At 31.0% G+C, this 26985-nt stretch overlaps 1 protein-coding gene across 2 annotated transcripts; it reads left to right on the top strand.

Annotated features, from left to right (window-relative positions):
• The first annotated feature begins 262 nt into the window (after positions 1-262).
• LOC143063362 (protein lifeguard 2-like) lies at positions 263-26348 on the top strand. Of its 2 annotated transcripts, none has more exons than XM_076235474.1 (11): positions 263-417; positions 1467-1651; positions 3924-4021; positions 5571-5635; positions 15531-15587; positions 16245-16335; positions 17989-18026; positions 21270-21357; positions 22321-22437; positions 23059-23106; positions 23369-26348. In XM_076235474.1, exons 2-11 carry the CDS (start codon positions 1486-1488, stop codon positions 23513-23515), a joined length of 915 nt encoding a protein of 304 aa, XP_076091589.1. In that variant the 5' UTR covers positions 263-417; positions 1467-1485; the 3' UTR covers positions 23516-26348. The 2 variants fall into 2 exon arrangements, with proteins under 2 accessions (XP_076091589.1, XP_076091591.1); XM_076235476.1 differs by lacking the exon at positions 263-417 and adding an exon at positions 505-631.
• The last annotated feature ends 637 nt before the right edge of the window (positions 26349-26985 follow it).

Genomic DNA, 26985 nt, shown 5'->3' with positions numbered 1-26985 from the left:
TGCCTTTTTTCCATTCTATTCGGTTCTGCATTTTTTTTAATAAGTTTTTCCTGACTTTTTTTTTACGCAAATTGTCATCAGACCTTTATTTTGCCAAATTGCTCAGCCTGCCATTTTTTTTTAACTCAAAACTCCTGTCCTGTTTCGCTCTACAGAGACATCATATGAGCAGACGATGCACTTCCCCTAAACTATTGATTGAAATCTTACCGTATACAAACTTTGGTTTCACGATCAGAAAAATACCTCTTTAATTTAGGCAGCCCTTATTTAGGAATTTCCAAAAATAGACGACACTTGCGTAATATTCCGCTCCCCTTTCATGTGATCCCCTAATCTATATTTGACTTCCTGGTTTTTGGAACCGCGCCTCACAACAAACATTGACAGGAGAAACAATTTAGAATTGCTTATACCGTAAGATTTTATAAATCTAGAGAATGATTTGTATATGACATTTTGCTGTTATTAAATGTAATCATGACGTTTTGGTAGTCCAAATAATTATTATGAGGCAGACTGAGGTGTTACCTGTGAACTGAGACTAGTCACAGCTGTGAAAAAGACCATAGTCCGTATAAAACATTTTAAAAATACTGATTGTTAAGTAAATTGTACAGCATGAACAAAGGTCAATTATATATTTGTGTTTACGTTTTACAAATTACAACATAACTCATAAGCAGCCTCCTGCTGTCAGAGAGACACATATATCCATATATTTGATTCAAGCAACTACATCTCTTTCAATTAATACAATGAAGATTATTTGTGATCTTTTTTCTATAATGGGTCTCCTATATACTGTTATTAGGGTGTGGCATAATATGAAGATACATCAAAGATGTCAAAAGGGGTCCTCATTTTTTTATTTGGGGGGTGGGGGATAAGACCCACTCAAAAGACACAATGAGACGCCACAGACAATTGTTCAGCTGCCCTATTTCCTGACATCCAAAAAGCTTAAGAGGCAGCAAGAGCAGGGACTTGGTTACATGTAGCAGATTAAAATAAATCTTGTTTAACAATGTTTTCCAAAATTTGTTCCTAATCTTGTCTATTTATAATATTATATTATTAAAGTTTTCTAATGTAGGCATCAACATTTCTTTGTCTTGTTTGTATTCTAGTAATGTTCAGTTTACTATTCATATTGTTTTACCAAACAAATCTAAGTTGATATTTTGAACATGTTGAATTATAACAGCCTTTCTTTCTTTAATTAAAAAATAATTAAAAATATTTCTATGTGACTATATATCATTCAAAGGCACTCATGTCTTCTCTTAACAAATTTTTGGAACTTCCTAGTTGATACAGTTACATTCGTATAACAAATCCATGTTATTTTGTGACGGTGAATTTAAGCAATTTACTCTTTCTAAAGTCTTTTATAGGTGAAAAGTACTTTTTTGTTCAATTGAAGACATTAAGGTCTAATTACATTGTACTATTTTTATTTGTAGATAGAAGATATATTTTATAATGGCCTATAACCAGCAACCAAATCAGACACCATACCCATTGGGGTCCAATTACAATACACAGTACAGTACACCAGCAGCACCACCTCCAACATACGCTTCAGCAGTAGACCCTCCTCCACAGAAGTCATATAATCCTCCTCCAACCAACGTACATGTACCTAAAAGTAAGTATTATTTATACAACATAAAGAAACAATGTGGATACATTTATCTCCATGGATACCAATTTTCTTGGATTGAGGAAAACTTATATTTTCCTGGATATTTTATTTGCTAAAATTGCTTTAAGAAAAGGTGTGTACATTTGAACATCATATTCATTGTTTTATCTTTACTTACAAAATCCACAAAAATTGGTATACATGTAATAGATTTTGTTTTAAAATTACAAATTGTGAACAACAAACATAAAAACTACAAAAGTTTGGGTACAACATATATGACAATGTATAGTTTTTATACAACCGCAAAATTTTTGCTGTCGTATATTGGTATGATGTCGTTGGTGGCGCTGTCTTCTTCATCAGCGTCAGTGTGGTCCAAAGACAGATGGTTTCAGGATAATAACTTTAGTATAAGTAAATAGAAATCAATAGAATTTTAACACAATGTTTATAACCACAAAAGGACGAATGAGATTGATTTTTGGGGTTATGTTCCCTGAGGTTTAGGAATTAGGGGCCCAAAGGGCCAAAAACAAGTATTTATCAAGTGTCGGGACAATAAGTTGTGTATAAATATTTCAGTTGTTCTGAAATTGTACCACAATGTTTAATACCATAAGTAGAAAGTTGGGATACATTTTAAGGATTATGGGGCAAACAGTCTAGCAAAAAGGGGCCAAAAACAAGCATCTTTGTAGTTTCAAGACAATAAATTGGAGTTATCTTTCGTTGTCCAGAATGATTGTTGAATCACCTAAAACCAATGTTTTATGAAATATTCTTTGAAAATTGGAGTTTTCTTTCTTTGTCTAGAATAGTAGTTGAATCAACTTAAATCAATGCTATATACAATATACAATGCAATTTTCACTTTTACTACCAACTAATAAAATAAAACAGTCTTTACCATTTAGTGATTACAAGCACTTTGATTACCATTCTAGGGTTATGCCCTTTACAAGTGAAAAAATGAAGAATTTTTTCGTTTCTGTTCTCTTAACTTAAGTTTGTCTCAACTAAATTTAATGAAATGTTATTATTATGCTCTAAACTCAGTTCAAGTTCAATTTTTGACAGCTTCACTTTTACAGTTCTTAAGTTATGTCCCTTTATAATGTTATATGCTAGCGGGGGCATCATCTGGGTCCTTTTGGACACATTCCCCTTTTATATTTTTAGAAGTTACTATTAATTTATTTTAATTTTAACCATGTCGATGACTTAATTCACTTTATGACATTTAATATTTTAATATTTTATAATGTATTTAAATGAGTAGTTATTGTTGCAAACTCTATTAGAAATTTGAATTGAGATCAGTTTTGGAATAAGGGAAAGGGGGAGGTGAAAAAAAAAATTGGGGGGGGGGGGGGTTTCAATTTTACTCATTTCAGATTTCAGAAATAAAAAGAAAATTTCTGCAAACATTTTTTTTGTTGAGAGGATTAATATTCAACAGCATTGTGAATTGCTCAAAAGCAAAAAAAAATTTTTAAGTTCATTAGACCACATTCATTCTGTGTCAGAAACCTATGCTGTGTCAACTATTTAATCACAATCCAAATTCAGAGCTGAATCCAGCTTGAATGTTGTGTCCATACTTGCCCCAACCGTTCAGGGCTTTGACCTCTGCGGTTGTATAAAGCTGCACCCTGCGGAGCATCTGGTTGTGTATGATATGTTGATATACATTTAATTTTGTATGGAAGATTAGAAAATGAACTTGATAGAACCTTAGTTTTTGGGTTAAGATTGCATGAACTGCAATCAAAACCCTATGGTACTGACTAGATGTCTATCTATACATGTATCTTCAAAGGTTGATCAGTACCTCTGATACTTCAAACAAAATGTTGCAATAAGGTGATTATTATTTAGATCCTATCTAGTAAAAATCATGCAATTTATTGATGATATGTTTTGTACTTTGATATTTAAGTTACAATATGATGAGTATTTGAATAATCATACTTTTTTTTATATTAAAAATGATATAAGAAATGTATGGTGAATGAATCTGTTATGAAAATGGGTTCAACTACAAATGTACAATCATGAACAAAGTAAGACAACTCCATCTGAAAAATTTAACTTGCACTGCAGAATGTCTATAATTCAATGCTTTATTTAAAAAATCCAAAAGTTATAGAATGAAAGCAATCTGTGCCCTTCAGTGCTCACAAGCACTTTGATTGATAAAAAGTACATGCGTCTTTAGCAAATTTGTCAACCAGAAATGCATGCAATACTTTTAACCTTACTTATTTTACAGATCGAACAGCTGACAGTAATTATGAGCCAAATTTTGTAGAAAGTCCGTTTGGTAGTTCTTTCAGTGACAAGGCTGTGAGAAATGCGTTCATCAGAAAGGTAAGTGGTTAGATGCTTTTCTCTCTACCTCTCTACTCATTTATAAGTAAAGAAATTCAGAAACATAGACAAATTTGTATTTCTAACCATTGTTACATTGTTGCGTACATTAAAAGATTAGGTTTTTAAGCAAAATAAATTTGTAATAGCACTGAAACCTGTTAAATAGAAGTGAATGATACCATAGGAACATTCAAACTCATATGTAAAAAAAGTGACAGCGCCATGTAGAAAAAAGCAAAAGAAAAACAATAAATAGTACACAAAACACAACAGTTAGTGTTTGATTTACTTATTGTATCAAAAACATCAATATCGTTTGACTGAGTTTGTTCATTTGTATTTTTTTTCTCAGCTAAATAAAGCTCAACACAGATCTATTGGATCTAGACCAAAATTGAATGGAATCTGTATTCTTCCTATAAAAAAAAACCATGCATGTCTCAACCTACAGGAGAAGAATGATTATTTGTAATTCTATGATGGGATTTCCAGATTTATACAAAATAAAATAGGTACAAACAAAATGTATACATAAAAAAAGAATAAATATAGAATGTTCATGTACAATGCGCTAGTGTGGTACATGTGTTTAAGGCAATACAGTTAAAAATTTGTAAGGGTTCCGCGGAACCCAGTGTCTCGCCTACTTTTGCTGTTAATCGCAGACTCAACAAAAATGAGGAAAAACATCAATAAAAATTTCCCTCTCAGTACTGTCTTTTGATTGAAAGAAGCTTCCAAGTTTGGTAAAAAATCCAGGATAGTTTATGAATCTAATAAATGTTTTATAAACTTTTAACTGCAGACTGTATGTAATGTTAACTGGAAGAAAAACTAAGTCCATTTATAAGTAACATACAGAAAAAGTGAATTTTTTTTTCACAAAATTTACTTCTGAATAATATCTTATGATCATAAACAAGCTTCTGTCCAAGTTTGGTACAAATCAAGGATAGTCTTTGAAAGTTATTAAAATTTTAAAAACTTTAACCACAGAGTGAATGTAATGTTTCCTCGCAGAAAAACTAAGTTCATTTATAAGTAAAATACGGAAAAGTGGAAATTTATTTTTGCAAAATTTTCTTCTTGATACTATCTTATGATCATAAACAAGCTTCTGTCCAAGTTTGGTACAAATCAAGGATAGTTTATGAAAGTTATTAAAATTTTAAAAACTTTAACCACAGAGTGAATGTAATGTTTCCTCGCAGAAAAACTAAGTCCATTTATAAGTAAAATACGGAAAAAATGGAATTTTATTTTTACAAAATTTACTTCTGGATACTTTCTTATGATCATAAACAAGCTTCTGCCCAAGTTTGGTAGAAATTCAGTATAGTTTAAGAAAGTTATTAAAATTTCAAAAACTTTAACCACAGAGTGAATATTTGTGGACGCCGCCGCCGCCGCCGACGACGACGCCGACGACGACGACGCCGACGACGACTGAATGTAGGATCGCTTAGTCTAGCTTTTTCGACTAAAGTCGAAGGCTCGACAAAAAATCATTTGTTTTTTAATATGAACATTTTTTTTTAAATTGTAGGTGTACCTTATACTGATGGTTCAGTTACTAGTGACCTTTGGCTTTGTTTGTCTGTTTTCTCTTGTGTAAGTAATTTTATTCAATAGCATTCATTGAAATCAAAGCATTGTGAAATTTTCAACTTTTATGGTGTATTTACTTACTTACTGCCCTTGTACGCCATTGGCATGTAGGGCCGTCACAGGGTTCTTAGTTTTAAAACAAACTTTTTATAATATGTTTCCAGTAGAGTGTATGGAACAGAGGCAGTTGATATGATTATCATGGATATCTTCAACAGTGCTATTACTATAAAAACACAAACAGTGAATGTATTACAATTTTAATTGTAGACATTGTAGCCCTGGTCACAATGACTCCACGACACATCTATGCAGCTCCATGACATGAAATTTTGTCAAATCGCAGGTCATCTGTGATCTTCGTATGACAGTTCGTGCGATAAACACATTGTTGTGGGTACCAACATAGATCATTTTAATAAAATAATATTCGTATGACTGTCGCACCACGGTCAAAAGACAATCTCACAACTGTCGCTAGACACTCGTGATTCGTCGTGATACAGTCGCACGATTGTCTCACGAATACCAACATTGATTGTCTGTCGAACGACAGTGGTATGTTTGTCGTGCAACATATTTTCATTTAATTTAGAAGAATACAATTCAGTAATGGATGAATGGGAAAACTTACACTCTGCCGTTTAACGAGTATGGTTATTCCGCCAGAATGATTACCCATGGCCCTGCTATATAGGCACCTTGTCAGACTCCAACAAGAGCACAATATTGTCCTGTTTGCATTGATTTGAGTCCGTGAACAGCAAAGGAACCAGCGAAACGCCTGCTGTTGGTGGGTTAGGCCATGGATCCAACGGCGTCTGATGTTTTGGCAGTATAGTACACTGATGCAAGAGTTGAAGCGGGAATCTACCAGTGATATGCAGATAGAGCCTGGCATGTTTCAACAGCTTTTACTGAGAGTTGCCCCTTGCATCACTAACCCAATAAATCAGGCCTTCTTTATATATTAGTAGTTCGGAGTCAAACGTGCGAGTGACCCACAACTGTTGTGCTACAGTCGTATGACATTGATACAACAGTAACACACATATCCCATGACATGAAAACCTGAAAAAATAGCCCAAAACAACGTGATTGTCGTAAGACTATCGCACGACCGACTTACGACAAACCCACGACAGTACAATTACATTTTATTTTCTGTTGATGAACCATCATGGACATGTCGTAGCTACTGTGACCACTCAAAATAATTTTTTGACATTTTGCACAACAGTGCCTTAACAACTATTTAATACATCTTCTACAACAAAAAATTGTACGATTTATTGTGACCGTTGGCTTGTATTGTCAAAATGACTTCAAGCTTATACATGTATAATGTAAAATTTCCACATTATGATTCAATATCTAGCTATATCAAGTGACAGTCTTACACTTGACATATACGATCACACCTAATGTTTATACAAAAGCAAAAATCTTCTTAACTTAATTTGTAATGAATTTGATGCAAATGTTTTGTAGAACAAGATATCGACTTACAAGATGTAAAATGAATGGTATCATTTCACATGCATTTATATTATTCCAATAATTTTTTTTATAATTCTTTATTTTGTATTTCTTCATTTCATACAATATTATATTTATACATGTACTCATAATATAAATATATATACATGTATATATAGTGACATACATTTATATTTTGTTGTTATTTTCTCTCCTAACAATATCTGGAAATCAGATAAAAAAAAACCAACCAGTATTTTAACTCCTATATATTATCATAACATAGTAACACATATTTAATTCTTACATACATATATATATATATCTAATACCTAAAGGATGCACACTAACCACTGTCCAATTGTGATGTGCATCCAGTTGTGTTACACAATTATTTTCAGTCAAATATGAGTTATCTTTCTTGTATCATATAATTAGTTGTTGAAATGGTTCCCATTTTTTTCTATTTTTTCACCTATTGCAGGAGAACTGTGAAAAGTGGAAGATAGTTTTTCAATAATGTAATCATTTTTCAATTTCTTCAGTGCAATCTTAACACAAGGTACCAGTGAGTTCAATCTACAAGAATAAATATAGTACTTCATGAGAACAGTGAAAAAATTTCCTGAGATATCTATAATATCTGATCCTAAGAGGATGTTTTGTTTTGATATCAGAAGCTCATAATTGCGATTTGAATATAGTGTATCAACTAGTTGAAGCCAAAAGTTTTTGACAATGTAACATTCCCAAAAAATATGTTCTATTGTTTCTTTTGTCTCATTGCAAAAACTGCATAGGTGTGTTTCTTTAAGTTTACACTTATATAGCAGATTATTTGTGCTCAAAGTTCTTTGCAGAATTTTGTATTGAAAAAATGATCATTTTATTACTCAAAGAACACTTGAAAGGATGCATATAGAAAAGATCCCAGTGAGCTATTTCCATATGCAAAATTTCTTTCCATTTATTTTGTGATTTTATGGGTTTTTTATGATAAGTAGACAAAAATAATTTATAAAAATATGGGCATGTTTTCAAAAAGTCTAAATTATCGCAAGTAATGTTGATTTTCTTTTCACAGTTTTTGATCTGGTCCTTCCAACTACTTGGGATCATATGATATATATCAAAGAATTGAAGAAAATTTGTATCGATATCATATGTTTCTTTAAATTGATTAAAAGAAAGAAATTCATTGTTCTCATTCAGTAAATCATTGACAAAAAATAATCCTTCCTCACACCATTTTTCATAAAAAATAGTTTTATTATCAATTTTTAAAAGTGTATTAAACCAAATAGGTTGGCCCATAAAATCATTATGGTCATAGGTAGCATTCCTCAGTTTAGCCCAATTTAGAAGGATGTCCTTCCAAAATCTATTAAAATATATTGACATTTGTTCAATACTATCCTTATTCATCATCCATATTTTATCTGCAACATATTTTCTATACTTGTCATTAAAAAGAATTTTCCAAGGAGAAAGATTGAAAGGGTCTAATAATTTATAGATCCATGTCATTTTTAGTGAATAACAGAAGGATTCAATATGAGGCATCTTTAGTCCACCAGTATCATATGATCCAATTAGTACATTTCTTTTGATTTTATCTGGTTTGCCATTCCATAGAAACTTAAAAAAAATATTTTCAATTTTCAAAAGAGGGATTTGGCAATATTTTAAGTGACTGAATGAGAATTGGCAAATGCAATGCTAAAGACTTTATGACTGTTATTTTTCCTAGGTATGTAAGATCTTGGTAAATCCAAGAATTTAATAATGCCTTTATCTTTTCAATTTTCTCTTTGAAATTATAGGCAGTCTTGTTGACAGCAAAAAGATCATAGTTTATACCTAAGAGTTTAAATTTCCCTATCTGATTCCAGTTTAATCTTTTCTCCTTGGTGAAATATTTCCTTTGAATGCCTTTTGACCCAATCCAAATTGCTTCAGTTTTTTCTAAGTTTGCTCGTAAACCAGAACACTCAGAGAATTTTTATACGACCGCAAATTTTGAAAAAATTTTCGTCATATATTGCTATCACGTTGGCGTCGGCGTTGTCGTCGTCGTCGTCGTCGTCCGAATACTTTTAGTTTTCGCACTCTAACTTTAGTAAAAGTGAATAGAAATCTATGAAATTTTAACACAAGGTTTATGACCATAAAAGGAAGGTTGGTATTGATTTTGGGAGTTTTGGTCCCAACATTTTAGGAATTAGGGGCCAAAAAGGGCCCAAATAAGCATTTTCTTGGTTTTCGCACCATAACTTTAGTTTAAGTTAATAGAAATCTATGAAATTTTGACACAAGGTTTATGACCACAAAAGAAAGATTGGGATTGATTTTGGGAGTTTTGGTTTCAATAGTTTAGGAATAAGGGGCCAATAAAGGGCCCAAATAAGCATTTTTCTTGGTTTTTGCACAATAACTTTAGTTTAAGTAAATAGAAATCTATGAAATTTAAACACAATGTTTATGACCACAAAAGGAAGGTTGGTATTGATTGTGGGAGTTTAGGACCCAACAGTTTAGGAATTAGGGGCCAAAAAGGGACCCAAATAAGCATTTTTCTTGGTTTTCGCACCATAACGTTAGTATAAGTAAATACAAATCTATGAAATTTAAACACAAGGCTTATGACCATAAAAGGAAGGTTGGTATTGATTTTGGGAGTTTTGGTCCCAATAGTTTAGGAAAAAGGGGCCCAAAGGGTCCAAAATTAAACTTTGTTTGATTTCATCAAAATTGAATAATTGGGGTTCTTTGATATGCCGAATCTAACTGTATATGTAGATTCTCAACTTTTGGTCCCGTTTTCAAATTGGTCTACATTAAGGTCCAAAGGGTCCAAAATTAAACTTAGTTTGATTTTGACAAAAAATGAATCGGTTGGGTTCTTTGATATGTTGAATCTAAAAATGTACTTAGATTCTTGATTATTGAAGTTTTTTGGTCCAGTTTTCAAATTGGTCTACATTAAGGTCCAAAGGGTCCAAAATTAAACTTTGTTTGATTTCATCAAAAATTGAATCCTTGGGGTTCTTTGATATGCCAAATCTAACTGTGTATGTAGATTCTTCATTTTTGGTCCTGTTTTCAAATTTCAAATTCTACATTAAAGTCCAAAGGGTCCAAAATTAAACTAAGTTTGATTTTAACAAAAATTGAATTCTTGGGCCTCTTTGATATGCTGAATCTAAACATGTACTTAGATTTTTGATTATGGGCCCAGTTTTCAAGTTGGTCCAAATCAGGATCTAAAATTATTATATTAAGTATTGTGCAATAGCAAGTCTTTTCAATTGCACAGTATTGTGCAATGGCAAGAAATATCTAATTGCAAAATATTGTGAAATAGCAAAATTAATTAGAGTTATCTTTCTTTGTCCAGAATAGTAAGCAAGAAATATCCTATTGCACAATATTGTGCAATAGCAAGAATTTTTTTTAATTGGAGTTATCTTTCTTTGTCCAGAATCAACTTAAATCTTTGTTATATACAATATACAATGTATATACACTTTTTACTACCAACTGATAAATTTAAATAATCTTTACCATTCAGTGATAACAAGCAGTTTTTTTACATCTTAATATTTTATGATGTATTTAAATGAGTAGTTATTGTTGCAATCTCCATTAGAAATTTGAATTGATATCAGTTTTGAAAAAGGGAAATGGGGATGTGAAAAAAAGGGGGGGGGTTAAAGTTTTCTCATTTCAGATTTCATAAATAAAAAGAAAATTTCTTCAAACATTTTTTTGAGAGGATTAATATTCTACAGCATAGTGAATTGCTCAAAGGCAAAAAAAACCTTTTAAGTTCATTAGACCACATTCATTCTGTGTCAGAAACCTATGCTGTGTCAACTATTTAATTTTAGATTTAAAAAGTTTGAAGAAGAAATCTTTAATTGATTTGTAAAATTTTGGCATTTGTTTTGTGTAAAAAAAAACCATGTAATGTCAAAAATTTGATCACAATCCAACTTCAGAGCTGTATCATGCTTGAATGTTTTGTCCATACTTGCCCCAAATGTTCAGGGTTCGACCTCTGCGGTCGTATAAAGCTGCGCCCTGCGGAGCACCTGGTTCTAAAATATATAGAGATAGTTCTACCGATTTTTCATCATCATCCAAAGTTAAGGTTGAGTCATCTGCATACTGACTAATCAAATATTCAGAGTTATCTATTTTAATACCATTAATAACTGGGTTGTTTTTCATTGCTGCACTTATAAGTTCCAAAGCCAATATACAAAGATAAGGGGATAAAGGATCCCCTTGACGGACCCCTCTTTCTATATTAAAGAAACTAGAGCAATGACCATTATTTATGATACAACTTTCGATATTAAAATATAAAGATTTTACCCAATTACAGAAATCAGGACCAAAACCTAAGAATTCAAGTGCTTTATTTATAGATGTCCATTCAAGAGTATCAAATGCTTTTTCAAAGTCTAAAAGGAGTAGAAGTCCAGGTATATTTTCTTCTTAAGTTCTTTCTATTAAGTCAAAAATAAGTCTTGTACATTCCAAATGTATCTACCTTTTATAAATCCTAACTGTGTTTCACTAATAATATGTTTGAGCAAAGGCTTAATTCTATTTGCGAAGGATGAGGAACATATTTTCATATCAACATTTAAAGGGTGATAGGTCGCCAGTTTTTTAAATAAAACTTAAATTTCCCTTCTTTTGGGATGCATGTAAAAATGCCTCGTCTTTGCGAAATTGATAAAGAGCCTTCTTCAAAGCTATAATTAAAGGAATTAAGTAAATAGAACTTAAGGTCATTCCAGAAAAATTTATAAAACTCTGCTGTATACCCCTGGTGATTTATTATTTTTTATGTTTTTTAAGTCATTCAGACATTCTTGAGTTGATAATTTTCTCTCAGCTTCTAACATTTGTTCTTCCGATAAACAATTGAGAAAAGAGTTATTTTTATTGAAAAACATATTTTCATGTTCCGTTTTACAAAATGCATTCTTAGATGAGTATAAATTTTGATAAAATTTTCTCTGTTCTTCCAATATTTTGAATGGATCAAAGATTTCATCTCCATTTTCGTTGAGGAATATTTTTTTCATTATAATATCTTTTTTCTAAATTACAAAAGTAGTTTGTACCTTTTTCTCCTTCTGCTTCCCATTTTGCTTTTGCTCTTGCAATTATTCCATTTTTTTTTCTCTTAGTGTTTTTAAACTCTCCTCTATGCTTTGAATTTCAGTTTTTAGTTCCTGATCTGGGTGTAGGTCATATCTATTTTGTGAAATGTTTAATTGTTGTTTAAGTTCAGATTCTTCCCTTTGATTTTTTTTTTTTTAGATATCAAGTATAAGAGATAGTTTTCCCTCTTATTGTACATTTTATATATATATATATATGGGGGTTTACAGATAATTCTGTTTCTTCCCCAGTATTTGTATATGATAGGTTAACAGTGTCTGATATACACTTTTTAATCTCAGCCACATAATAAGTATCATGTAGTAAGCTATCATTGAATTTCCAAGTACCCCTTCCCCTTTCTTGGTTATAAAATTTTAAACTGAGAGAAACAGGAGAATGGTCAGAACGATAGCTAATATCTATATCAGATTTATTTACTAAGAATTCAAAATCAGTGGATATAAAAAAATAGTCTAAATGACTTTGTTTATATTTGTATAAATAAACCAATTTTTCAAGACGTTTCGGCCATTGGCCTTCTTCATTTCTTTATTTTTCCTCTCAACTACATGGCTGACATTGCATTTGTATTTTCTTTTCAATCATTGAAAAGATGTTATAGATAAATGTCCTTGGAAACGTCATGACGTCATAATACTTTAACGTCACAATAACATGACGTCACAATACTTTTGTTTGAATTAAAGTTAAATTATATAAGTTTTAATCAATTAAAGTCATTCCTTTTTAACATTAACTCCAAATGGTCTAATTGTATTTAGTTTTTGCATCCATTGTGCCTCAATATATCTCCTGTAATTTGCGGATTTATCATAAATTTGTTGCAAAACCTGAACTGTGATGTCCTCTTTACAATGATCCTCTTGGTTAAAATGTTCCACCACAGCTGTATCTCTATCATGTCTGATATCTGCAAGATGCTCTTTTATTCTTTCGTTGAGTGATCTTTCTGTTTCTCCAACATAGACATAATTGTTACATTTTTCACAGTGAAGTCCATAAATAAGGTTTACCAGTTGACATCCATGAATGTTCTTTTTGAGGTTGAATGTTTTATCTCCGAGTATAATTTTTTCTTCATTTCTTTCTATATCGCAAACTTCACATTCTTCTTTACATGTTTTGTTGCTGCTGTAGTTGGTACTTTTTTTGGTGATCTTATTTAGTTTTCCATGTACAATTATGTCTGCTAAGTTTCTGTCTCTTCGATAAGCTATCAGTGGTGGTTCTGGAAATATTTCTTTCATCAAGTTACAGTTATGTAAAATATTAATTCTTTTTTTCACAATGTCATGAATATCAGGTAGTAAATCAGTAAAGGTTACAACAAGAGGTATGCGTTCTGATGTTTTTTTTATTTTTTCTCTGTAATAGCTCTTTTCTATTTAAGTTGTCTGCTCTTTTCAGTTGGTTTTCAATAAATTTTCCATTGTAGCCTCTTTTTCTTTGTTTATGTTCTGGGCCTCTCCATGTATATCTTTTCTTGTCTGGGTTATTTGCTCTCCAAACATCCACCAAGTCTAAGGAATTCTTTATTTCTATCAGTTTAGTATGCGCTTTGACATTATTTTTTGTTTTATAATTAAGTGTATCAATTTCATAATCTTGAACTACATTCCAGTCTTTGCCATAATGATTGACGAATTTTGAATATTTGAGTTCTGAGAAAAACCAGGATTATCATTATTTGGGCCATATATACCAGCTAAAGTTATTCGATACTCATGAATGGTCATATCCAAAATTAAATATAGTTTCCCTCTTTATGTTTGTATTCTTTATGAACAATGACTTTGAATTTATTATTTAGAAGTATAGCAAAAATAGGCTTGATATCCCCATTCATTTCTCCATTTATTTTCTCTTTCTTTCGTACAATGTGTATCACATAAAATAGTTATATCATATTTTTTATTACATCTATCAAAAATATCTCTGCGTTTTACTTCTTCCAACAGTCCCCTGCAATTAAGAGCCCCTATAGTAACTGCCATAGTACTAAAATATTAAACTAAGATTGTATATATGCATATATACTTGTATATGTAGTCAAATAAATCAATTGCTTTAGTGAATAATAATTGTCAATAAAAGTTATGAAGACAAATTTAATCAATATATAAAATTCATAGACATACTCAAGTTGTGCAGCATGAAAACAAATAGTTTTCTTATTCCTATTCCCTGACACTGACAAGTTTAACCTAAACACAACAAATCTTTTGCATGTTATGCATACAAAAATAATTACATTAGATGTATGTTTCATTATAATACTTTATTCTGATTGGCTAACTGCACATCAGGTATTATTCCGTAAGCAGTTGCATTGCTCAATACAACTTTTCATTCATGATAACACGTGGTCCAACAATAAAGTGCACAGGTGAATTAAATAAAAAAATATATAAAATTCGTATTTTCATGATCATAGCTAAAAAAATGTAATTATAAGTATTGAATGCTTCTTTTTGCAACTTTATAGGGTTGTAAAAGCGTTGCCCATGCGCACATTTTTAGAATGAAGCGCTTCCGCGCTTCATACAAAATGTACTTCGGTCAATGCTTTTACACCCCAATAAATTTACAAAAAGAAGCATTCAATTCTTAAATATAATAAGTAAAAAAAAAATTTTGGAAATAAATAAACCCCCTAAGTTGAACCCCACAGAGGTGATTCCCTGTGCTGCCATTCAATATTAAGAACAACAAAGTCATACTATGCCCTCCGGTTCTTTTCTTTTTAGCTTGAGAATTTTGAAAACTACAGTTTATGTAATTTTGTCTCATGTAAGAGAATGAAAAATAAGGGGAAATGATTAAACAAAATAAAAGAACACACCCTGGGCATGGAAGTAAATGCGTTCCTGGATTACCTTTATCCTTCACTGTAGTTTTTATTTAAATATTTCAAATGAGCCTACTGCCGAATTTGTATATACATGCGAGTATGATGCATGGTTTGCAAAATAGAAATTGTTTGCAATGATTTATGAATTTTGCCAAATTGGGGTCAAACAAAAAGTTGTTGTTGGAATGTTGTCAAGTTAAAACAATAGTTGAATCAAAGTACTAATAAAAGGAGACAAATCACACAAAATCCAATTTCACAAATAGCTGGCGACACAAAATACAAGTGGATCATTTCTGTCCAGAATATTTACATTTTTCTCAAGTTTAACAACAACCAATAATTATTTGTTTTTCCTTTCAGTAAACCAATCCAAACCTTTATACAGACAACAGGATCTTGGTTTTATTGGGTATCATAGTAAGTATATAGATAATATTTTATCGCACCTGCATATATAGATAAAAGTATAGGGCTTTCTCAATATCACACCTGTATCAACCTGGGACTACAACATCATGGACCAGAGGATTATTGTTGGTGACCTGATTATTTAAAATTGAGAATGAAAATAAGGAATATTTCATAGAAACAACAGACCAACCAAAGAGCAGATAACAGCTGTCCCAACGTGTCTTTAACGCAGCAAGAAAATCCAATACCCAGTGGTGGTCATCTGCTGGCCTCTTAATAAAATTGTGTTCTAGTTCAGTGAACATGGACATCATACTATATAAATGAACTAAAATTAAAAATACATACAAGACTTACAAAGGCAAGAGTCTCCTGACTTGGGACAGACGCAAAAATATGATAGGGGTAAAACCTGTTATGTATAATCAAAACCCTTCTCCTTTACATCTAGCCAATATAGAATAAAGAAACACACAGCAATACGCACGGTAAAACTCATTTAAAAAAAGTCCAAGTTCTTGGTCATAAAGATAACATATTAATCTGTTCAAGAGCTCATCAGTGCTCATGTTTCATTGCATTGTTATTGTGTACTTTGAATGAAATTATTTCTTGCTTATTTACTTCCTAAACAGTGGTAAAATGGTTTATCATTAATTACAGTGCTACATTCCTTGTGACTTACATAGTACTAGTATGTATCCCATCAGTCAGACGAAAGTATCCAGGAAACTTTATTTGCTTGGCAGTTTTTGTAAGTATAAATTATTTATATTTATAACATATGTTCAAAGTTTTGCAGATGTGTTATACTAGTTGATGATGTCATGTGTACACTTCTATTGGACCACAAAAGAAAATGCAAGAAAACTTTTAAAAATTATTTCGAGATAATTAATCTTATTCTTTAGAAATTGTAATGTTGTGATAAATTATTGTAAACATTTAAAAAAAAAAAAAGGAGATATGTTATGATAGCCAATATGTTTTACAAAAAAAAAAAAAATGCATTTTAAATTTTGAAATCTTTATTTGTGTGCAACATTTCAGTCTGCACGGTTAGCCACTAGTCCGATGCCCCAGACTAGTAAAATTTCATTCGGACTAGTAAGTTTTTGCATTTTTGTTTGGACCAATAAAAAAAATGTCAGGATATTGGTCTTCTGACTAGTAGTTGAAAAAGTTTTTGGTGCAGACTGACATTTCCTGAAATCAAAATAAGAAATTTCATATTTTTATCCAATGTTTGACAATCACTATATATAATAAATGGACATACAAATCTCTGAAATTACAGTTTGTTTCTCACTCCTTAACATAGGATAGAAACCACCTACCACCAATTCCTAAAAAAGATTTTATTATAAAGACAATTTTTTTGATGAAATATAAATTTATCATCAATTTTGATAACATTATAGTTCTGTATACTTTTCATGAATTGACGATTTTGTGGATACATGTACTAGAACTGATGATTTTGTGGATACATGTACTAGAATTGACGATTTTGTGGATACATGTACTAGAATTGATTTTGTGGATTCATGTACTAGAATTAACGATTTGGTGGATACATGTACTAGAATTAACATTTTGTGGATACATGTACTAGAATTGACGATTTTGTGGATACATGTACTAGAATTAAAGATTTTGTGGATACATGTACATGTACTAGAATTAACATTTTGTGGATGCATGTCCTAGAATTGACGATTTTGTGGATACATGTACTAGAATTAAAGGTTTTGTGGATACATGTACTAGAATTAAAGATTTTGTGGATACATGTACTAGAATTGACGATTTTGTGGATACATGTACTAGAATTGACGATTTTGTGGATACATGTACTAGAATTAACATTTTGTGGATGCATGTACTAGAATTGACAATTTTGTGGATACATGTACTAGAATTAAAGATTTTGTGGATACATGTACTAGAATTAACATTTTGTGGATGCAATCATGCATGTACTTGAATTGATGATTTTATGGATACATGTACTAGAACTGACGATTTTATGGATACATGTACTAGAATTAACATTTTGTGGATACATGTACTAGAATTAAAGATTTTGTGGATACATGTACTAGAATTACCATTTTGTGGATGCATGTACTAGAATTGACGATTTTGTGGATACATGTACTAGAATTAACATTTTGTGGATACATGTACTAGAATTAACATATTTATGGATACTAGATTTCTTAGTTTAGTAGACATCTAAATTTAATCTATAGAAAATATGTATTTTGCTGAACATTTAAATTTTGCGGTTTGATTTTACCCACAATAAACCACAAAACTAGGTTTCTCTTAATAATCTTTGAAAAACAATAAATCCACAGTATTATTTTATGGAATGACATTCTTAAAGTTTGTTTTTTTTCAGACACTGGCGTTTTCTTACATGGTTGGAACAATCAGCAGGTAGGGCATCTTATAATCACACAAATATTTGATATCTATTTTCAGTTGTCAATGTTAAAGTGGTACCAAACACCTTGACTAAAACTGATTTGGGTAGTTTAATTTTCATAAAATTTTGACAAAATATTTACTTTGGTACTATGACAAAAAAACAAACATTTCAAAAAATTTGAACCTCACACTTCATTGGAATATTTCAATGGATATATAGTAGTCTGACAAACACTTATTTTGATCGTTGAGAAGCATAAAATTCCCTTGAATATTAAAAGAACTATATTTAAGCACTCAGCGTTATCTCCCTATAGTGTTATGTACAACCTTGAGGAGGCTCGCAGGTACAAAAAAAAACAGTAAAAATTTGAACATTTTGTTTTTCATTACAAATTTTATTTATTACATTATTAGTTGTTACTTTTTGATATGGTACACAAGTCAACCAAAAAAATCAATTTGTGTAGGCCCAAGATGACTTTTAAAATGTTTATATCACTGAAAAAGGTCCAAATTATCTCCCTTTAGTGAAAATATGTCATATTTTGGCATTGAAATTGAAATATCTTTTTTAACTCATCGGTGACCTATATTTTCATTATTATTTTCAAATAAGCCACACTTAAACTTAACTCTTGTAAAATTTAAGCGATTTCTGAAATTTAGTTCTTTTTTCATTTCGATATAACGATTTTTTATCCTATTAGTTTAACAGAAAAAAAGTAACTTCCCAAAAATGCATGCTTCTTTCGAAGGCAGATTGTGAGCTTAAATGAACGGTGACCCCATATTTTTATTTTATTGTTCTATTAAGTATAGGATAAGGTTTATTCATAGAAAAACATAGTGAAATCCTATATTTAAAAAAAATGATTTATACCCAGTAGCCCCTTAAGTTGAAATATTGAATTTTACTAATATGTGTCTGATTATTTAAGGTTTTACATTCCTTGTAGTTGCTTATTTTTTAGCTCACCTGGCCGAAAGGCCAAGTGAGCTTTTCTCATCAATTGGCGTCCGGCGTCCGTTGTCGTCCGTCGTCTTCGTCGTCCTGCGTTAACTTTTACAAAAATCTTCTCCTCTGAAACTACTGGGCCAAATTTAACCAAACTTGGCCACAATCATCATTGGGGTATCTAGTTTAAAAAATGTGTCCGGTGACCCGGCCAACCAACCTAGATGGCCGCCATGGCTAAAAATAGAACATAGGGGTAAAATTCAGTTTTTGGCTTATAACTCAAAAACCAAAGCATTTAGAGCAAATCTGACATGAGGTATTAATGTTCATCAGGTCAAGATCTATCTGCCCTGAAATTTTCAGATGAATCGGATATTTCGTTGTTGGGTTGCTGCCCCTGAAATGGTAATTTTAAGGAAATTTGGCTGTTTTTGGTTATTATCTTGAATATTATTATAGATAGAGATAAACTGTAAACAGCAATAATGTTAAGCAAAGTAAGATCTACAAATAAGTCAACATGACCAAAATGGTCAGTTGACTACTTTAGGAGTTATTGCCCTTTATAGTCAATTTTTAACCATTTTTTCGTAAATCTTAGTAATCTTTTAGAAAAATCTTCTTCTCTGAAACTACGGGGCCAAATTTAACCAAACTTGGCCATAATCATCATTGGGGTATCTAATTAAAAAAATGTGTCCGATGCCCCGCCCAACCAACCAAGATGGCCGCCATGGCTAAAAATAGAACATAGGGGTAAAATGCAGTTTTTGGCTTATAACTCAAAAACCAAAGCATTTAGAGCAAATCTGACATGGGGGAAAAAATTGTTCATCAGGTCAAGATCTATCTGCCCTGAAATTTTCAGATGAATCGGACATTCCGTTGTTGGGTTGCCCCTGAAATGGTAATTTTAAAGAAATTTTGCTGTTTTTGGTTATTATCTTGAATATTATTATAGATAGAGATAAACTGTAAACAGCAATAATGTTCAGCAAAGTAAGATCTACAAATAAGTCAACATGACCAAAATGGTCAGTTGACCACTTTAGGAGTTATTGCCCTTTATAGTCAATTTTTAACCATTTTCGTAAATCTTAGTAATCTTTTAGAAAAATCTTCTCCTCTGAAACTACTGGGCCAAATTTAACCAAACTTAGCCATAATCATATTGGGGTATCTAGTTAAAAAAATGTGTCCGGTAACTCGGCCAACAAACCAAGATGGGCACCATGGCTAAAAATAGAACATGGGGGTAAAATGCAGTTTTTGGCTTATAACTCAAAAACCAAAGCATTTAGAGCAAATCTGAGAGGAAGTAAAATTGTTGATCAGGTCATGATCTATCTACCCTGGAATTTTCAGATGAATTGGATAATCGGTTGTTAGGTTGCTGCCCCTGAATTGGCAATTTTGAGGACATTTTGCTGTTTTTTTGTTATTATCTTGAATATTATTATAGATAGAGATAAACTGTAAACAGCAATAATGTACAGCAAAGTAAGAACCTGTAAACGGCAATAATGTACAGCAAAGTAAGAACTAAAAATAAGTCAGTATGACCAAAATAGTCAATTGACCCACTAAGGAGTTATTGCCCTTCATAGTCAATTTTTAACAATTTTCTTAAAATTTGAAGATTTTCAATAACATTTTCCACAGAAAGTACTGTTATAGATAGAGATAATTGTAAGCAGCAAGAATGTTTAGTAAAGTAAGATCTACAAACACATCACCATCACCAAAACACAATTTTGTCATGAATCCATCTGTGTCCATTGTTTAATATTCACATAGACCAAGGTGAGCGACACAGGCTCTTTAGAGCCTCTAGTTTAAATTGTTCAATATTTAGATGAAAAATTTCAACCTGAAACCTGTTACAATGCCTGAACACATCCCTCAAGTTTGCAAGGATGTTTTTTTTAAATCTAAAAAATACATGTACCTTTAATGTTTTATGCAAAGTGATGCATTAAATACACATCCCCATCAAAACAATGATCAATGCATCTCCTTTGCAAGAATTAATCAATTATTACACATTTTTTTTTTATATGATCAGTACAAGAAGCTTTGAAAAGTCAAAGAAGGGTACATATCATATGCATTGTAAAATTTATGAGGTGTAAATTTAAATGTGGAATGTATTTGCTAGTAATTAATTACTACTTCTGATTTATGATTAAACTTGTCAATTTAGCAGTATATACTTTTAATTTGTACTGCTGACCATTAAAAGTACCACTACTTATCATCATGTGTGTTATTAATTGTATTATTTATTGTAGTTTTTATGACACAACCAGTGTATTTGTGGCAGCTGGAGTTACTTGCCTTGTTTGTCTGTCGTTATCTTTGTTTGCCATCCAGACTAAGGTAAGATATGGTTAAGGTTGTTCAGAACAAGTGGTAAAATAGAAGAACAAAGTGTAATCTTTTGCAAATCTAAAATGTGAGCGCCTTGGCACTTTCACATTATTTCATTTCTGAAATATTAAGGTGATTTAATCAACATACTCAACAACATCCAAACCAGATCTTTATCCCAGGGCAGATCCAGCTATTTTCAAATGGAGAGGGGGTGGGGTGTTTCCAACTATATGTCCCAATTCAAAGGCATTGATTTTGTCAAAAAAAGAGGGGGAGGGTTCCAATCCCCTGGGTCTGACACTGTTATCTCCTTAATCCATACAAAAATTGTAGACTAGGCAATTATGGAACTTCTATTAAGCTTCTATTAAGATTCTGACATGGGGGGGGTGTCTGAAAGTCAAGATGTACAATAAATTTTCTCCCTATCTTATCTTATTTGTCAGTGGATTTCTTATTGGAGTTATTGCCCTTTCATTATGATTTTTGTATGAGCATTTCTTTTATATTATCTTGATTGCAATAATGGATAGAATGAAATTGTAACCAGCATTATTGGTAAACAAACAAAGTAAGATCTACCTACTATGTGGAGGGAATGTGATTTTCATGGGGAGGAGGGAGTTTTGGGTGGTTTTCTTAAAAGAAATAAATGGTGGTCCATACTGAAGGAAAAATAAATGATTAATATGCATTTGTTTTACATGTATTCTGTTAAAAGCTGTATATTGAAATATTCATAATTTATGTCTAAATTATAATTCTAATTATGTTAAATTTGGAAATAAATATCAAAATGACATTTTTTTACCTGGTGAACAATGAATAAAATTGAGAATGAAAATGGGGAATATGTCAAACAAACGATTCCCCATCAACAAGCAGATAACAGCATACATTTGGCCATATTAGGAATACACTTCTTAATGTTGTTTTGTAATATGTAGCTAATTTTATTTTGTTTTTTAGATTGACTTCACTTTGTGCAGTGGTCTATTGTTTGCCTTGGTGATGGTACTGTTCTTTTTTGGATGGTCCTGCTTGATCTTTTATTTTATTTTCCCAGCCGATGTTTTTTCATTGAGGGTAAGTCTATTTTATTATTGTTCATGTTTGATATATTACAAATCTTTGAAAAGTCTTTTGAACACTCTCTTCAAAGGCCATATTAGCAATATTCTGTTTATCTGGTAAGGAAATGTGGTATGATTGCCAATGAGACAACTATCCACCTAAGTTCAAATGAAGTGTATGTAAGCAATAACAGTTAACTGTGTGACCTTCATCAATGAAAAAAGGCTTACAGTATATTTGTCTATAAAATGAAAGAAAACCTGTTTCAATTGAGAAAAATAATGGTCTTATTTACAACAAAATAATTTACCAGAAGAAATATGACAGACATGAACCAAAACAATCACTGAACTACATGAACTACAGGCACATAAAAAATTTGGCAGGGTTAAACATGTTTGTGAGCACTCAACCCTCTCTCTAACCTAGCACAGTGGTGTAAAAAAAAGTATTGTTTTTTTTCTCGATTTAATCAATACATTCATTATCTCTTTGTAATAAGGCCAGTTTGCACAACATTTGTCTGGAATAATATATGTAGGGTTCTTTATAAAAGCATCTCAATTTGTTTTGATTGAATGAAAAAAAAAAATCGCCAGGGGTAATATTTTTAAATGTTTTAATTAATTTCAGATATTGGACTGTGTCTATGGTGCCCTTGCTGCTCTGGTTTTCAGTCTGGTAAGATTTTAATTATAAAGGACTGATGTTGTCACAGAGATGTGAATAGCAGGGGCTCAGCAGCTAATGGCCCCTTAATCTAGACGTGGGCCACTTGAAATTTTTATATTTTACTCATGAGAAAACTGTTGACTCATAATATACAAGATGGGCAATTTTGGGGTAAAAAATCTTACTGAAAACCCGGGAAATCAAAAACCATCTTTCCCCCTAGAGCTATGTACCACACTTTTACTTATTATTTAATTTGTCATTTTTGCAGTTCCTTGTGTACGACACCCAGATGGTGGTAGGTGGTAAGAAACATGAGCTATCTCCCGAGGAGTACGTGTATGGAGCCTTACAGCTGTATATTGATATAGTCTACCTCTTCTTGATCCTCTTGGCTTGTTTTGGAAAGAGTAACTAAACAGGAACAGAATATACAAGGCTTTTTGTACTTTGTTAGCTATTGTCAGTAATTATTATTATAATCAAAGTTTATATAATTCATTTTAATTTTGGTACAAATAATTTTTTGTCAAAGTTTCAGAAAAATCATGATTTAGATTTGAGTACAAATACATATTTTTTTTAATATGTTATTTGATAATTTTTATTAGTTTAAAAATACTTGACTAGTCACTACAGCAGTCTTTGATTTTACAAATCTATTTTTTTTCTCAAAGTATTAGTCATGTAAGTAAGTTTATTTATAATTATGTAAAAGATGTGAGTGGTGATTCAATTTCAATTTTTATTTAAATTACACTTTATTCAGTCAACCACCCACAGAGGAGGTCTTGTTTTATGATCAGTATTTATTTTACATAATATTTTAAATTTATACTTTTACTACAATGTAATTAATTAGAAAAGTTGCATTCTATTTTCTTTGGAATACTAATAAAAAAACTTAGAAAATTGATAAAATGAGAGTTCAAAGTATAACTTTATCAATTTTAAACCTTTTTAGAGTTCGAATTTTCATCGCTAGAATTTATTTATTCTTCATGTTAATTTTTTTACAATGACTTTATTATTATTTTGCAATCAAATGTTTTTAGAATAATTTCAATTTTCCTTTGTCAAAAAAAATACAAGATGTATTTATATGTTTTGATATTACTTCAGTATTTTATGTTGAAAAAAGCTAAAGCTCAAAATGTAAATGTAAATGGCCATCAGCCCTTTTTCGCTGGAATAATATATCTGTTGGATATTTTTTATCTTATTATTTATCTCTATGCTGAATTATTATTTTTTTTGGCAAATTATGCAGGAATTTATTCCAGTAGCATGACTATTGATGAAAGGGTATAAATATGACTTTATGTTTTTTTTATATACTGAATACTTTGATTTCATTGTATTTAACCAGTCAATTTTTCTTATGCCATTAACTTCATGCTGCAGAAGATAAATGCTATTATTTCTTATTCTTATTTGATACTTTATATTCTTTAAACAACATTTGATATGGTAATTGGTAATACACTGAACAATAAAATTATGCTTTCTTGACAAAACAGATCAAAGATATCTTAGAAAAATCAAAACACATTAATTTCTTTTTACTTGTACAATGCTGTAGGCCTTTGAAACAATTCATAATATGAAAGAGCTTTTAAGAGGTACCTTTGTATATATAATAAATGTGAGTTACACAAATTTCATAAAATATCCCTAAAAGAAGGCTTAATTTCCATATTAAAAACAAACTTTCAAACCTTTATGAATCAAAAGGATTGAAATATATTGTATGTTCAAGATATAGAATGCAAATATCTCATATTTCTTAACTGACCATATCCTCAAAATTACGAATGCTTATTCTGATTGATTGATTAATTGATGGTATGGTAGGGTCAAGTATTGTAACTGAAGTTGCAAGCATTAATGCCTTAACTGAAAAAATAATTGAAAACGTAAAAAAAATAACGGTTCCCTTCCAAGGCCTTAATAGAATAAAATATTGAAAAAGCAAACAATTTAACAACACTATTCTAAGTCCTTAACTGAAAAGGTAATTGAAAAGACCAAGAATTTAACAGCCCCTTCTAAGGGCTTAACTGAAAAGATAATTGACATAGCCAAAGATTGAACAGCCCCCTTTTCTACAATAATGATAGTAAGATGTTTTACATTCTAAATGTGGTCATTTATAAAAACACGAACTAGTTCCTAGTATCTGACCATTAAGTGTTTTGGTTATTTTGGCAGGTGGCCAGTTTAGTCTGATTTTTACAGAATGGCTGGTATTGTATTGTTACAGTTGAAATTTGACCAAAGTTTTATTTTTGAAAATGACCAGCCTGAGATTGAAGCTCCTGTGATATAAAATTGCTTCATTCAATTTAACGCTCCATTGTTGTTTTATGTTATCAAAGTGTTGATGTCTTAATGTTGTAAATGTTATCATGAAGATGTGATATCTAAACAGCATTGATTAATTTCCATTTGTTTTTTGGGGGGAGGGGGAATCGGGAAGAGATTTTCATGTTTTATTGTAATAAATTTCATGTTTTATTGTAATAAATTTCATGTTTTATTGTGTAACTACTGTTAACTGTTTTAACAAGATTTGGTCTGTATCAGAGTTGAAATGTAGATGTAAAGGTCCTATTGCTAGTATACAAAAGTAAATTATTTCAGGTTTACTGTATATGCTAGAAGATATTTTTATAAATAAGTTGTGTTAAAAAAGTACATTGAGACAGATATTTATACAAGTCTGCATTGACATATTCCTTTATAATAGAAACTAATTTATTTCAAACAGATGTGTAGGTTGTAACTTGAATATAAAAGGACTGGTTTGAAAATTCACATATACATTATCTAGTAAGTATGTCTGAATTAGGAACAACTCTGCAACAAATTTTATCCATCAGATCACCAATGATGTTGATACAAGGCTTAATTACACATTCGGTATTTATAATTCGTCAATATAATAGCCCAACAATACTATAGTACCTACAAGTAAAACTGGTTCTTTTCATTAAAAACTGGTAATGAACCTTATACTGAAGGGTACTTTTTGTGTCTGTTTGTTTCAGACTTCAATATCATAAATTTTATACTGTAAACCCTAGTCAATATATCCTGTATATATAAAATACTGTAAACCCTACATGCCCTAGTCAATATATAAAAGTGGGTTTATGTTCTATGTTTTACATTTGTATAGACCTTGTTCCAGATTTAATATACAATTGTTAAAGTCAAAATTATATCAAATAAATGTTTTCTGTTCTGTATATTCTTGTATTTCTTTTCATATCGGTTTAAAAGGTTATTAGCTAGATTTATTGTATTGCCTAATGCAGCATTGGCAATAACTCATTGTATAAAACTTTCTGGTTATAAATGCTTGATTATCTATTTCTTGTGTTCAGATGCCTCATGATCATAAGTCAAAATCATACCTGCAAAATTTCAAAATCCCTATTGAGGATTATAAGCCCAAGTGGACCTAATGGTCTTTTCATATTGCCATCAGTGATTTTAATCTACTGGTATGTTGTTTAATTGAGGTCATCTCTAGCACATGTCTGTTGTCCATTACCTCATAACTATGAACCAACAACTGCATTTAAACTATGTTCATTTACACTGATTTGTTTGCCCCCACCTACTGTAGTTTTAAGATTGGGCAAGCAGATTCTACTTTAATTTTCAAATCAATGCCATAATGATCTGACATTTATAATATATAGATGTATAAAATAATCTGGCATCTAAAAAGCATGTCTAGCTATGGACAAACTTTGTTTAGGTTTGCATTTTTACAAATGGCATGTTAATACACAGGGTCTTCCTATTTGACAAAACTTTCAATAAATGTTTTGTCTATTCCCCCATTGTAAGCTTTATAGTCCAGTCAATCTAGTTTAA

The sequence above is a fragment of the Mytilus galloprovincialis genome, chromosome 2, assembly GCF_965363235.1.
Source record: "Mytilus galloprovincialis chromosome 2, xbMytGall1.hap1.1, whole genome shotgun sequence".
Taxonomy (NCBI): Eukaryota; Metazoa; Mollusca; class Bivalvia; order Mytilida; family Mytilidae; genus Mytilus; species Mytilus galloprovincialis.
This window is presented reverse-complemented; position numbering and strand designations above follow the sequence as displayed.

Bases quoted from the DNA above. Each gene is read 5' to 3' on its own strand.
- LOC143063362 (XM_076235474.1), top strand. From the start codon at position 1,486: ATGGCCTATAACCAGCAACCAAATCAGACACCATACCCATTGGGGTCC. The intron at 16,336-17,988 runs GTAAGTATAAAT...GTTTTTTTTCAG, and splicing joins TTATTTGCTTGGCAGTTTTT to ACACTGGCGTTTTCTTACAT. The intron at 18,027-21,269 runs GTAGGGCATCTT...TATTTATTGTAG, and splicing joins ATGGTTGGAACAATCAGCAG to TTTTTATGACACAACCAGTG.